The 15426-nt window shown below is 35.6% G+C and overlaps 1 protein-coding gene across 1 annotated transcript in view; it reads left to right on the top strand.

The window, feature by feature from the left end:
* Nucleotides 1–15426, top strand: part of KIF6 (kinesin family member 6) — a 175774-nt gene that overhangs the window by 48587 nt on the left and 111761 nt on the right. The window contains exons 8-10 of the mRNA XM_026844613.1: nt 5036–5179; nt 9353–9439; nt 14332–14435. Of these exons, the coding sequence (XP_026700414.1) occupies nt 5036–5179; nt 9353–9439; nt 14332–14435 (335 nt within the window). The remainder of the gene's footprint in view (nt 1–5035; nt 5180–9352; nt 9440–14331; nt 14436–15426) is intronic.

Raw genomic sequence — 15426 nt, 5'->3', positions numbered from 1 at the left:
CTTTTCCCCTTGTTTTCTCAATAGGGTAAAGAGGGGAAAGAAGATAAACTAACCCTTGTGGGTGAAACAAAAGCAGTTTTAATATAAGCAAGGCAAAGGAAAAGTCCGCGCGCGGAAGCAAAAAGCAAACAGATTTAGTCTCTACTTCCCATGGACAGGCGATGTCGGGCCTTCTCAGGAAGCAGGGCTCCAATACGCGTAGTGGTTGCCTCAGAGGACCGAGGGTGACCCCACCCCCTTCCTCCTTTCTCCCAGCTTTATACTGAGCAAACGTCATATGGTATGGAATATCCCTTTGGTCAGTTTGGGTCAGCTGTCCTGGCTGTGTCCCCTCCCAAGATCTTGCCCACCCCGTCCCACTGGGGGAAATATCAGAAAGAGCCTTGGTGCTGTGTAAGCACTGATCAGCAGTAGCCACAACACCAGGGTGCTATCAACACCCTGCCAGCTCCCGACATAAAACACAGCACCATGACGGCTGCTGTAGGGGAAAACCAATTCCAGTTCAGCCAGACCCAGTACAAAGGGTAAGAAAGTCTTGGCAATCAATGAAATCTATTTTGTGGATGCTGTGCTATTAAGTTGCAATCATTGAAGATTTTCAAGTGTGGATTTCAGACCTCACACATGTTAAGAGAAATTAAGGTCTTTCTAATACTGAATACATAATATTGTTTTCACAGTACAGTAAATACTGTTTCTGTTGCCAGAAATTTGTTATGTTTTGGAATTCTACTGGAGAATACAGTGTTTTTTTCCTAAGGCTTCTTTAAAAAAATTTATATCTAACAATAGCAGGTCTGCGAAGCTGTCATTTAGTGGGATAAATTAGTGAGAGAAACTCTAAAATTCATATTTGTCCCTTTTAATTTATACTCCAGTATATGTGTTATTATAAAAACTTACAGTTGAGGAAATCTATTAAAACTGAAAATTTTGTAGGTGTCTATATGTGAAAATTCTTTAAAATTATGATTAGGAAATATGACTACTTATTCCACTTACTGGGAAGAACACTTTTCATTTTTGTGTTTTGTGGTTTTTTGTTAACAAGAAGAAATCTCTTAGATTTCATTTAATCTATGATCAGAGATATTTCATCTGTCAAAAGAAGGTGGTGGCAGTCAGTTGTTTACTATCACAAAGAATTTTTTTCATACCCCCCATTTGTTTAAATTTTACCTTGAAGAAAAAAAGTCTGATTTCAGTTGCACTCATGGGAAGTGATAAGAGTAAGTGATTCTAAAATGGACCTCTTCAGGATCATACGAATTGTACTCAGGATCCTTCTTATTTACTGTATGATTTTTATGTATTTATAATGCAACATTGCATGAGCTTCTGTGAGGTTGAATTTAATAATCTGTATAGTGTGTTTTGAGATACTCAGGTTTGAAGTGCTCTAGAAGCGTAAAATATTAATGTTTTGTCATACAACCTTAAACTCATATTTTAGAATGAATACAGCTGGAGATAGTCATATTGGGTTCTGTCTGGGATTGCATATCATTAATCAAAATGTTTTCTAATACTGAATAAAAGACCACTGAAGACAGTAAAAAATATCTTTTTGTTCAGTGGGAATTGGGCCATTCAATTCTGACCTTGCAGTGACTGATACTAAAGTACAAAGATTCCTCAAAATCAACTTGTTTACATGCTCAACTATTCAGTTATCTACTGGTGTTTTAGTGTTGAGTTATGCCATTTCTAAACACCTTGCATAATATAAAATAGTCCTGTAAAATTATTTGTGTCAAGATGACAACGGGAACACAGTTCTGTGCTATCATACTTGGTCTAGTCATTAAATATCCACAGTGTTAAAAAATCTTCAAATGAATCACTTCAAATAAAGCACTTTTCCTCCAAGTGGCCTATGTGTCTAGAGCGAAATAAAGATGAGACAGTGTCATGCAGTTGATCTACAATGACAGTAGGGACAATTCAATTTTAGTGTTTGATGCAAAAGTGCTCTTAAAAGTCCCTACTACCATATCTGGGTAGCATCTGTTGTCTGTAAAATGTAGTAGCATGTTCTGGAATTACGGCTACCTTTTTTTTCGTGTGTGTAGATAATCCCTTCTGATACACAATATAGGGTATCCTGGACCAAATTTAGAGTTACAAATTAACAGTGATACAGCCACATGATTTGACATTATAGTGGAGTTAGAACTATATGTATTTTCTCAGAATAATCGAATAAAACATTCTCACTGGTTTGGTGAATATGTGTGTTAACTGTCATTTAACACACGCTCCATTTAGGGCATACAGAAATATTTTATTGGTTAGTAAATGATTGCTGCTCACACCTACTAAAGTTTTTGCTAATAAAATTTGAAATCTGCCAGCCACCTAATGTGAGATTTGTTCACATCCTATAGAAAAGGTAATTTTCTGGTTTTGTTATTTCCTAATTAACATATACAGACATTAGAGTAACAGAACAAATAGGACCTTATTAAGAATTTAAAGTGAAATACATGCATTTGTTTCTGATTAGCAAATCGTGATTTTTTTGGGGGTGAATTATTTCCGGCAAGACCTGTAGTATATATTGGAAACAAGCATATGTTGTCCAAAAAGTAATTAATTACAAGACACCCGCAGTAGAGTTTGGATTTTTTTCTCTAAGGACCAGACCTTAAACTGCTGACCTCTACTAAAAATGAGAGATGGGATGGGAAACTTAATTGACAGAAATCTGAAGAGTGGGGAGGTGTGGGCAGGAATCTGGAAAGATTCTGGGTCTGGATCAAAGGCAATGTCAAAGATCTTGTGACTGCAGACGGACAGGAGGAAAAAAAAAAATAAGGAGCCCTGTGGAGCAGGCATATGACTTCACAGCATGTGATACACTAAACTGCAAGATATAGATGTAGCTGATAGCTCTGTACCCACAAGTGATGCCCCCCCCAAATTGTCATCTCCTATGGGTGCTCTAAGAATATGTTCTGGCTACCAGTTGGCATGAGGGACTGGTACTAATCTATTCCCTATGTGAAGTTAACTGCTTGCACAAAGGATGTGGACAGGAACAAGCACCTTGGGCACACTTCAGATCATATCATAACCACTTGTGAGTCTCAGGCCTTCTTTTATGCTTAACAATATTTCCAAATGTTTCAGTGAAGTTATTTGTGAGTGATTGTACCTGCTCCTATGCTATTATAGAGGATGCAATTTTATAAGAAGTGACAATGTTTCTCACAGTTTCCATGTTTAAAAAATTAATTAGGTCTTAAAGTGGTTTGGCCACTCAAAATGAAACTTTTTTCCTTAAATTATGTTAATTGAAATCAGCAGATTACAGTCCTGGTTCAGTAATATTATTAAGGTCTTTTAAGCTTAGATCTATCAATACTTTTTAAAAAACCCAAACAAATCCCAAACCTTTTTTTTTATATCAAAAGTATAACAGCACCTTCTTTTTGACAGTGTAGAAATTAATTATTTTCTGATTATCACATTTGGTTGGCTGTTAGAAGATTCAGATCCTGTACAGGTGGCTGTCACTTTGTGAAAGAACATAATTTTCCTCTCCTTTAGTTTTCTCCTCTTTCTAGTCTAGATTCCTTGATTGGATTATAAAGATTGACTTAGTCATTTAAGTGAGGTTTTACTAAAAGGACTTAAAACCATCATCATCTCTGTTATGTGACTCTGTCACATGACAGTACAGTGGCTTCTGCATCATGCGAGTTGGTCATATAGCCTTTCAGTGCCAGTGTGGAAGGGTACAAGTTCTACCTGGGCTACAGAATTCCTGCATGAACTTCAGAAAAAATGAACTTCTCTGTAACACAGTTCCCATTCTTAATAGAAATAACATACCTTTCCTCTGGGTCTTTTCCTTCTTGTCTATTCAGATAGTAGTCTCTGTGTGGCAGAGACTGAGATGATGCTTATTACACTAGACTACTATGAGGTTTCTGTACAATATTATATACTATCAGATATATTTCCATCTAACAAGTTGTAATATATGAGATTTGAAAACCTTGATCCAGGAATGGGTTTCCAGATTCCTTTACAAGATAGTAATTTTCATAGTATACATTCATCCCTCTCTGGGCTGCCAGTGTAAAATTTATAGTAATAAGAAATTTTAACTTTCTGAAGACCTTTAGGAGAAACTAGTGCCAACTAAATTTTCTAAAATAACAGTTTTCTTAGATGCAGCGTAAACAAAAGGTATGCTAGTGTGTAGCATTTGTTAAAGGGAAAACGACTCCAAATCATTTAGGATAGCTTGCACAACTCATATGGGTACAGTTTTTCAGTTTTTCATGCTTGGCCAGATAACAGTTCAAATCTTTTATATCACAACAGATCATGGAGTAATCCAGCTTTTTTAAAAATAATAATCGGTTCCCATAACATAAACAAGAAGAGAAACTGAGAATAGTAGGTGTACCATTTCCTTTTTGGCCAAGGAGTATATACTCTAAACTGAATTATTTCTTTCCAGCAGTACATTGTAATCATGCACCATTTTGTGTTTTACTTTTCAAGATATTTTCTCATAAATAAACATATTGACCACTCTAAGAACCATGTACTTTAAGAATCTGTAATTTTAAAAGCATTCTTTTGCAAATTTTAAGGAAGTTTTTACTTGAATACTATCCATACTTTAATATCATGAGAGAAAACATACAAGGAAGATTTTCAGTAAGTTCCCGTGTCTTAGTAGAGTCTGTAGTTTTCAGTTTACCATGTTCAGTTTCCATGTTGCTGAGAGGGTGTAAAGCTGGGGTATGCTAAAATTAAATTTGGTCTTTCAGGTCCAGCTCCTACAGACATATAAACATGCTGAAATTTAAATTGAAATTATTTCAATAAAATCAATGGATCTGCATAAGCGCAGTTCTGTTCTATCAGAAGTTTTCAATGGATTTGCATAAGCGTAGTTCTGTTCTATCAGAAGTTTTAAGTTCCTGAGCAGATTGGTTTTGTTCTTTTTATGTGTCAATCGTTAATAGACATGTAAATTTATATGCCTTTTCCATTTTTATTATTGTTTCAGGTAATAATTGCCCTTGCGGAGAAAAACAGGTCCCATATTCCTTACCGAAACTCTATGATGACCTCAGTACTAAGAGACAGTCTGGGAGGAAACTGCATGACTACCATGATAGCAACGCTCTCTATAGACAAAAGAAACATAGATGTATGTTATTTCTATCTCTTTTCAACAAAGATGTTTTCACTTCTCTAAAGATCCTGCTCTTTTTACTTTTATTACAGTTTGCAATTATAGTGTGAATGCTTTCATTCTTATCCTTACAAAAAAAAATTTAACTTTCTTTCCAGAAGATAATTTTATCAGTGGAAATTGCAGTAAGATATAGACAAATCCTCTAGATGTGCTTTCCTCAAAGTAATCTCAAGTCAAGGAACAGTTGAGAAATGATTTGCACCTAGTAATGAACTATATTTGTTTTTTTCTTGAATTTACTGTTTTCCTGATGATTAAGTCTTTGAATTATGAAAATGTATTTCCAAGGAATTTTCCACAGGACATATTGGTAAGATCTCTAAGTAGATTATGGATCACACGGAAAGCCTTGGCAGAATTCCTGTCGACTTTGGAGTTGAGATTTCACTGAGTATGGTAGACAATTGGAGATTTCATTGACAGGGAGAGAGAATTGAGAGGGGTGATTTGGGTTTTGGGGAAATTTTTCAAATACTTTTATCTCCCTTCACCAATTTCTTGCACTAGAATTATATGTAGTGATATATCTTTGTTTACAAAAAGAGCTGTAGTGTTTATCAAAGGGCTGTAGGGAATGGGGCTACATCTGGCTGGCGACCAGTCAGCAGCAGTATTCCTCAGGGTTCCATTCTAGGGCCAGTTGTGTTCAATATATTTATTAATGATCTGGATGCAGGAGTTGAATGCACCATTAGCAAGTTTTCTGATGATACCAAACTGGCAGGTGCTTGAGGGACAAGATGCCTTGGAGAGGGATATACATAGATTGGAGCATTGGGCTATGATTAATGGGATGAAATTTAACAAGTCAAAATGCTGGATTCTGTACCTAGGATGGATTAACACTGGGCGTAAGTATAGACTGGGAGAGGAGTGGCTGGAGGGCAGCCCTGCAGAAAGGGATCTGGGGGTGCTGGTCAGCAGCAGGCTCAATTCGAGTCAGCAGGGTGCCAAGAGGGTGAACCACATCCTGGGGTGCATCAAAGCAGCATAACCAGCTGGCCAAAAGAGGTGATTATCCTGGTGTACTTGGTGCAGCCTCACCTTGAGTACTATGTGCAGTTCTGGGACCCATAATTTAAGAAGGGTGTTAAGGTCCTTGAATGCATCCAGAGGAGGGCAACAAAGCTGGTGAAAGGGCTGGAAGGAATGTCCTATGAAGGGCAGCTAAGGACTTGGGACTTGTCTAGTTTGGAGAAAAGGAGGCTGAGGGGTGACCTCATCGCTCTCTACAGCTTCCTGGGGAGGGGAGGTGGAGAGGAAGGTGCTGAGATCTTCTCCCTGGTATCCAGTGATAGGACATGTGGGAATGGTTTAGAGCTGCACCAGGGGAGGTTTAGACTGGACATTAGGAAGCATTTTTTTACCAAGTCAAACACTGGAACAGGCTTCCTAGGAAGGTAGTTGATACCCCAAGCCTGTCAGTGTTTAAGAGGCATTTGGACAATGCCCTTAATAACATGCTTTAACTGTTGGCCAGCCCTGAATTGTTCAAGCAGTTGGACTAGATGGTCATTATAAGTCCCTTCCAAATGAAATATTCTATTATGTTATAAAATATGTTGTGATGTGAATACATAGGACCCTACACAAAGCCATTTATAATCTATTTATTTCCTCATTTTCAATAACATCAAAGCATTCTAATGCAAATAAACAAGAAAAAAAAAACCAACAAACTACTAAGCCTAAGACTGTTTTCTGAAATACAGTGGAAAGCATTGTACCATACTTCATCTAGTTGAAGACATTTTTTCTTTAGAAAATGGACTTTGCTGCTAAATGGAAACAGATTGTTCAGATTTGCAAACATGTAATTGTGCAAGTATGATGTCCGGTTACAAATGCAACTGGATAAGTTTGTTAATGAATTTTAGGCTGTGTGGGATAGGCACCCTTTTGTATATCAGTTTGTCAGGTGTTTGTATTTCACATCACAATCTAGGTTTCTATTTTGGAAATACATAGCCCAAGCAATTATTCAGAGTAGGCTACTGACAATTTCCATGTCCTTGCTTTAGCGTATACCATCTACACAACAGACCTTCTTCAGTCCTCCCAAAAATAAATAAATCCTTACCCAGCTTCCCAAAATCTGATACATGCAAGTAACCATAACAGATGTTAAGTCATTTACTAAACATTAGTAAATATCAGAATTAGGATAGTTGCATAATTTTAATCTGGAGTTCTGTGAGTCATTATGCGTAGTTATGTTTGGTTTGGTTTGATTGTTTGGTTTTTTCCCTTGGATATACATTTCCAAGCACAAGACAGAAATACCCCTCAGTATGAATAGAAGTTGTATAATAAAAGCAACTTTCTTAAAGACTCAACTTTATCTCTTGGAATGAAAGCAACGAAGCAGAGAATTCAAAGAAAGGGCACTCTCATGAAGAGGACAAACAGAATATTACTGTAGAGAACTAGATTATGTTTCTACTTCTACCAAAGAGTTTGTGTACAATTCCTCATATCACCTACATCATATTTTTTTGTGCTTGAAAGAAGATGCTGATTCTGAATTGTAGATATACTAATTATTATAGCTGTAACTAAAGTAGAATGGAAGTTGTTTTGAACAGAAGACTTCATAATGATAATAATAAAATATAAATTTTTTGGTAGTTTTAACTGCAGTTTCCCTTCTGTTAAGTGTAGTCATTCCACACACTTGCAGCAAAGTACCTAGAGGATTAATTGATTAATTTTTGTGAAGCCCTCAGATACTGTAATAAGCATGGCAGAAAAAGTGATTAGGAAGTTAGCAGCTGTCAGATTTGATTACCATTTTGATAGCATAGAATAAATATATCATCAGCTTACATATTGGACATTGAAGACTGAATTCATTAGCTACTCATTAATTTAACATATGCTTCACACTGAACCGGGCAAAGAGGTCTGGTGGAAATATATGTGTGTGTGTATCATACATATATTTGTACATAATATATGTATAGAACTTAATTAAAATCACATTAGCTGATCATCATAACACGGGAACTGTACAGCAGAGGCAAACATAGAATCCAGCTAAGACTGGGTGGAGCTCTTTAAATTGTAAGGCCTTCCTTTCCTTTGCTTGAAAACTCTTTTAGGATTCTGTGTGCATACATTATGTCTTTGGCAATAAACACTAGATCTTTCATCATGTAACCTTAATTCAGATACTACCCCGCCAAGCACTGAAAGAGACAGAAGTCCTGTCCAATATATGACCATATATTTAAACTGGTATTTTCATATGTTGGAAGACTGAAAACTGCAGAATTACTTTGATTCTGAAATATGTGTCTAGAACAGTAGTAAAGTTCTCTTAATGTGGAGATTATGTGTAAATTCTTATATTTTAAATGCAGACTGGCACATCTCAGAAAATTTTTTCATACAGTTTATCAATCATATTGAAACTTCTAAGACTACTACATGATGTTTTATTCTTTGATCTGAGAACAGTTGCTGGCTTTTTATGCATTAAGTAGATAAGTTCTTTAACAGGGTCTGGCATGCAAGTATTGGCTGATCTCAAAGGAGGGATTCATTCTGCACCCTAGATGGGACTATACGCTGATTGTCACAGTTTCCTCCACAAACTCAGACTTGCATCTTTTTTTCTGCCTTCCTTTCCTCCTTCACCCCATCTTAGCTCATCTGACAGATTTTTATCTGGTATTATAGTTCTCCTCAATTCCTTCTAGTCCCAAGTCTCCCAGCTTGTTTCTCATTTGTCCCAGACTTCCACTTTTCTTCCCTTCATCTCTTTTCCCAGACTTTTAATTAAAGCTTTTAATTAATTTTCTCTCTTTCTCAAAATTCAAGAATTTTTACCTTCTGAGTAGTACGGCTTTTTTATCCTTTAGTGCCAACTGGGGATTCATTTGAAACACAGCTGATCAGGAGATTGGCTGGGTCAATAAAATATGTACTATGACTTGACAGTTTTGTATGTCACTGTCTTTAATATGCTAACCTAATTTCCCTTGAATATTGTTGTTTTGGAATATGAAATGATAGATTATTTCTGTAAAATATAGAATCTTAGTTGGATGACTTCATTAGCATTCTGTTCTACTTACCTGGTGCAAAGCTAACTGAAATTTTTCTTCTTTTTTTCTCTTCTAGGAATCTATATCAACCTGCAGATTTGCACAGCGAGTTGCTCTGATTAAGAATGAAGCAGTTCTTAATGAAGAAATTGACCCCAGATTGGTGAGAGTTGTGTGGGGGCAGAGGAAAGGAGATTGCTTGTTTTAATAATCAATAGCAGTCGAATGGATGTTGAGGATTTCACACTGAATCGTCCCATTAAATTGTTTTGAGGTGCAAGCTCCAATCTTTTTTATAAAATAGCTACTATTTTTATTTTTTCTGTTTGAACACAGTTGTAATTAAATGAACCTTTATAAAAGCTCTACAGACTTTCTCAGCTCTTAAGACATCTGAGAGGCAACAGTCACATTCATTATCATCTTCTTTTAAGGTGTATTGTGGTTTTAACTCAGCCGGTAGCAAATAGCCACATGGCCAGTTGTTTACTTACCCCCACCCCCACCCTGATGAAATAGGGGACAGACAAAAAAGAAGAAATTTGTAGGTGAAATTAAAAAAAAATACTAGCATAACCAACAGTAATAATAGTAGTCCAAAATAGGAAAAATGCAGTAGTGGCTCACTGAATGGCGACTGGTACAGAGCCCATCCCCAGCAGCGATCTGACCGCACCGGAAGAACTCCACCCAGCCAATCCAGAAACCAAAACCAAAACAAGGCGTGTGAGAAAGTATACACCTGCCTATATTCTGAACTTTGATGACACATGACATGGAATGCTCCAATGGTTGATTAGGACCCAGCCCTTCAGCTGTGCTCCCTCTCATCCCAAGGAAAGTTAACTCTATCCTGGCCAAAACCAGGACAGGCTCCACCCCTTAATCCATACCATTGATGTCATGCTCAGGTTCCAAATACATTCTAAGGAATCACCACCCCTTTTCCCAGGTGTCACAGACATCATTCCCTCAGTCTATGGGCCATCCTTCCAAAATGTCTGCTGAGTTAATTTAGTTCATAACTTTGGGTTCCATCTGTCATGGCAGTCTTTAAGGCTGGACGAATGAGGTGGAGTCGGCTCAGCTGGTGGAACAGGAGGCTTTGGATGTGGCTGGAGGATGTTGTGAGGCACCAATTGCAATAACAGGGGTATTTGGCAGTTCAATTCATTGGCTATTTTCACCCGAAATCAAATCTCCCTGAAGCACATATCAGACTTCTTCATCCTCCAAGTGCTCCCAGGTCCTTGGGCAACAGTGATCCCACGCATGGGTTTACCTTTACCCAATGCAGGAGTAACCCAGATGGTCTTCCCCAGCATATATTTCATGCGCACTACGGGGGCTTTAGCACCATCGAGGCTATGTCTCTCTCCTATTTCATGAGGGGGCAGGGGGAGTAAACATGGTGATTTGCTGCCCTCTGAGTTAAAACCACAAGGTGTTAGTTTCTAAATCATAGTAACAGATAGTTGGATGTCTCTTTAAAAATCTAAGGTTACTAGTCACTTGATGAAGGCACGCTGCTGCACTGAAATAGTTTGTGTATTAGAAAGCAAAGAAACATACAGATTGGTCAAAGGAACATTTTAGCATTAGGAAAAAAGGAAGACAAATAAATGAGATGTAGAAATAGGATTTCCACACTAAAGCATTAAACTGATTTCACAACCCAAAGAGTAGCAGAGGAGCTCTGCAGAACGGATTGGGGATTTAAGAATTGCAGAGAAGGATAGAGGTAATCATATTGGTAAAGCACAAAGCATAAACAAGTTTCTTCTTTTAATATGCTTTTTTTTTTTTTCTTTTAGTATTTGGTTACTCTTTCCTTTGAAAGATTTTATATGCCTCTAGCTTATTACATACCAGATTTATTTGAAGATGCGCTCTGTAATGAAAAGTTCTGCTGTATTAAGAGTCCTTTGTTATATTTAGTTATATTTAATGTTCTGCATTACCTGGAAAATTTCTTTTGTAAATGCTAAGTACACCTTTTAAGGTGTTGATTAATTCAACATAGTATTGCAGATAATGATAGCTACTGGATCAGCTGGGTTGTACGCTGTATATCAAAGATGTTTTCTGATTTGGGAAATGTTTGTCTGAGGTTACACTGACCACGCCAAAGCTGCATATATGGATATAATGAAGAAAGAACTATGGATGCATTTCAGCACACCCTCTGTCTCTGTGACAGAGACATCAGATGTAAAATAAATTCAGATTATAATATTATATTATTCTGTTTATATATAGACAATATTTAAAACAATTTTTTACATAATTATAAATTTGAACTGCACTTTTCACCTCTAAAAATATAAAATCTGAATGAAATGTGCTAATCTCAGTGGTCCTGTATGTTTTATGATATACTAATCATATCATCATTCTTTTTAATGGGCAACATTATTCCTGTATTTTTAAATTTCTCATGACTAATTTACAATTACAATTTTTATGCATTTTGTTCTTATATGACCTTCTGAGCTGGCTTGGAAAGGCTTTCCACTTGAATGCTAAACTGCAGAATGCTAGATTATATTATGTAAGAAGCATTTATTGTCTAAAAATTAGGGGATTAGATGGTTGATTATTTCATTCATTGTTACTTGATGGTAATTAGCATATTTCAGTTACTGTTAATGATTGTGCTTTTATTTTCTCTTGTCCTTGAAGTTCAAAGGGAATAGGAGATTCTTGTCAGATTTTCTGCTTTTTTCTTTTTTTATTATTTTATTTATGTTTCTTTCCTAACAATTTCTAACAGTAACAGCATCACAAAAAAAAAAAGAGAAGAGCGGCTAAAAAATAAACGCAGTAAGCACTGAACAACTTCTTCATTTCTGTCTGTCCGTCCTTTTTTTCTTTCCTATGTAGGCTTTATAGTAGCAAATCGTGCAAAACATTTCTTCCATGGCCACAAAAGCCTTTGATTGAGGTGGAACACATGCAGGCTCCTGAACATTTACTACATCCTGTGGAGCTATACTCCACGAGTTTGGTATGTCTCGCTCTGCAGGATCATTTAGCAAGTAAAGCAAAAGTGGACTCATGAGAGTTAGAAAACCATCCCATCTTGTGGAAAAGTCAGGGGAACACAGGTACCTAGACTTTATATGGCTCTGTGCTCATTGTGGAATTTGTTGCCCATCTTAACTACCTAAAGTACATTCCCAGGGTGCAACTTGATTATTAATTAAAGTGCTGGACTTATAATTTTTTTCATAAAATCAAATACCATTTATTTGCAGTATTTATCATCTGGTAAGTTGAATTCATACTTTATAAAAAACATGCATAATAACTCTTGATAGATCTGAGTTAAGTCTCACTGTTAATGTAAACTTTATTCTTCATAATGGAGACTTCCTGACTGTATCTTACTAAGAAGATGAACTTGTACCCATTGTACATTTTAAGCAACTCGGTTTTGAACCTCTCTCACTCATGACCAAAGGATTTGGTTTAAACTGAAAATGAAACTCTTGAGCCTGAATTAAATCTAATCTCCTTTGGCATTCATTTAAAAATAGAAATTAAAATATTATGCTTCTGGAGATTTTTGTTTGTCTTAATACCTGCAAATCAATCTTTCATCCATATCCTGAAAATGATATTTCTGTTGCTGTCAGATTGAGGTTAATCATGCTGACAGATTTGAACAATGAACAGGGATGGTACTATCAGTTCAGCTTTCTGCCATTTTATACTCCTGCCCCAAATTTTATTTTATTGACTCAGTAATTGGCACAGAATACATCAGAGTATGGCACCAATGTAAGGCAACCTAAAATCAGGTTAAAATATTTTGCCTGCAATATTCTTGAAGTACTCTTGCAACATCTGTAATTCACCACCTTAATAGATTATTAAACAAAATATAAGATAGCCTTTCATACTTTATAGTCACAATTATATTGCCAATAAGTTTAGATAAAAGAAATCATATGTATGTTTAGAGTATTTTGATTTTTAAAGTAAAAATGCTCATTCAACATTTAGGAAGCCGTGGTTAAATTTAAACATTAAAAGAAATACAAATGCTTGAAGGAATTTTAACATCCAATAAAAACGTGTTGTCATTTTCAACAATCTTACTTCTAGAAGACCATGCAATCAAGAATGATTCATTTTTCCTTAAAAATGTTATTCTCTTGGAAACTTATTTTGCACATGGAATCAGTTTATTCATATTTATCTAAAAATATTGACTCCTGATACATTTGAGCCTTTATGATGCATCATTGAAATGATTAATCATAAAGTATCCAAGAACTTGCTCATTCATGTTTTAGACTTATTGTTCCTGCTTTGTAGAATTTGGCCTTGGGAGGCTAAAGATTTGTAAAATATGGTTTTTATACAGATACCTTTTCCAGAAATATAGTCTCCAATAATGAGCTATTAGAATTTTAAAATCTAGTACAGTTCTCCAAGTCACTTTCTCAGTCATTGCTATTCATTAATGCAATTTAATTTCATTATGTTGATTTATATTATTAGTTTGTTGTTAGCAAGTGATACATCCTACAATTATACCATGCTGTTAATTATAATGAGTGGATGTTACATGAAAAAGAAGAAAAGTTTAAAATACAAAGAAATTTTTTTGGAATTTGTTTCTAAAGGAAAGGTAAAAAAATAATCACTGTTGGTGTGTAGTTGTCCTTTCTCTAACAAAGATATCAGTTCTATTTTAAATGTGTTTTCATTACTAACAAGCACAACTAATGAGTCTAAAATCCCTTTTTATTCCTATGGCAAATTATTTTTCTCTTTTACAAATAATCTTTTGAAATCTTTCTGTACAGCCATGTCTTCTAACACAGAAAATTTACTGAGTTTGGAAATCTTTCTTTGTTTTTATAAATGGAAAAGGAAAAAAAAAAAGTGTTTGGTGTATTTAAGGCATTGGATTTTAAAAAAAAAAAAAAAAAAAAAAAGAAAACCAAAGTATAATATTTCCCTAAACTCAGCCTTCTAATACAAAAACCATAAACTAGCTATTAATTTGTAGGTGATACTTGGTTTATGCCTTGCTGTTTGTAGATGATTGTGCAGCTGAAAAAGGAGATCCAGGAGTTGAAGGATGAGCTGGCACTGGTGACTGGCAAACAAAGAACATCAGAGCTTTCACAAGAAGAGCTACTTCAGTAATGGCTTACATTGTTTTCATTTTCTTCTTTTGTGGTGATACTTTTCATCAGTTTCTTTGTGGGCATAAATATTTAAATTCATCTAAGAGTTTTAAACTTCTCTGAGTGAATAATAAAGTGAAGTTAGGTGCCAGGTTAGAATGGCAGTTTTCCATTAAAAGCTCTATGAGGCTGCTGGCTGTGTTTTTGCAGCCTCAGCTTTAAGGAAGTGAAGTAAAGTAAGCGCAAAGGATGGGAATGCCTGTCAGATGCCAGGCAAAAAGAAATGTTGTATAATAGTACAGAATTAGAAAACAGTCTCTCTCAAAACTGGATATACGATCTGAGTAGAATTCAAGAAATATTCTTTGTGCTGAGAAGTATCCTGCTGCAGTGTTAGTTTGACATAGGCCAAGAGAAATCTTGTATTTCTGATGACAAAGTCTTAAAAGCCAAATAGTCAATTTTTTTACTGAGTATGCTATTGAAAATGGATGATTAATTCACACAAGTGTTGTAACATCTTACAGCTTTTTGTAACATATCAGTACAGCATGTAAGATCTTTCTATGTATAATGTAGAAATATTTACTTAGATCTAAATGTTCACAGTAACTAAATTCAATTCCCAGTTTTGAAAAATTAATTGGTTCTGTAAAATGGAATTTAATCTCTGCCTCATCTGTATAAAGAAAGTAGTAACTGCCTAGAGATTTTGTTTGGTTAGTATATTAATGGTAACTAAATTGTAGCTGTGAGAATTTTTAGTCTTGTTTTAATTTCTCTTGGAACTGGTCCAGAAGAAAACTACTAGTGCTAACAATTTCCCCTGACATCCAGGATATTCTGGAAACATGAGGACAAGTTTCTACCTTCAACCTTGAGTTTTTCATGTAGATTGTTGCCATTATTTGTTCTTGGTTTTGATTGTTTTGTTTTATTTCAGAAAGTAAATTATATCCATATTGGGGATGAGGAGCTAGATAACGTTATGTATATATTTCTTTTA

The sequence above is a fragment of the Athene cunicularia genome (genome assembly GCF_003259725.1).
Source record: "Athene cunicularia isolate RWA chromosome 3 unlocalized genomic scaffold, athCun1 chr3_part1, whole genome shotgun sequence".
Classification (NCBI taxonomy): Eukaryota; Metazoa; Chordata; class Aves; order Strigiformes; family Strigidae; genus Athene; species Athene cunicularia.
The sequence above is the reverse complement of the archived record's forward strand: the minus strand, read 5'-3'. Positions and strand labels throughout refer to the sequence as shown.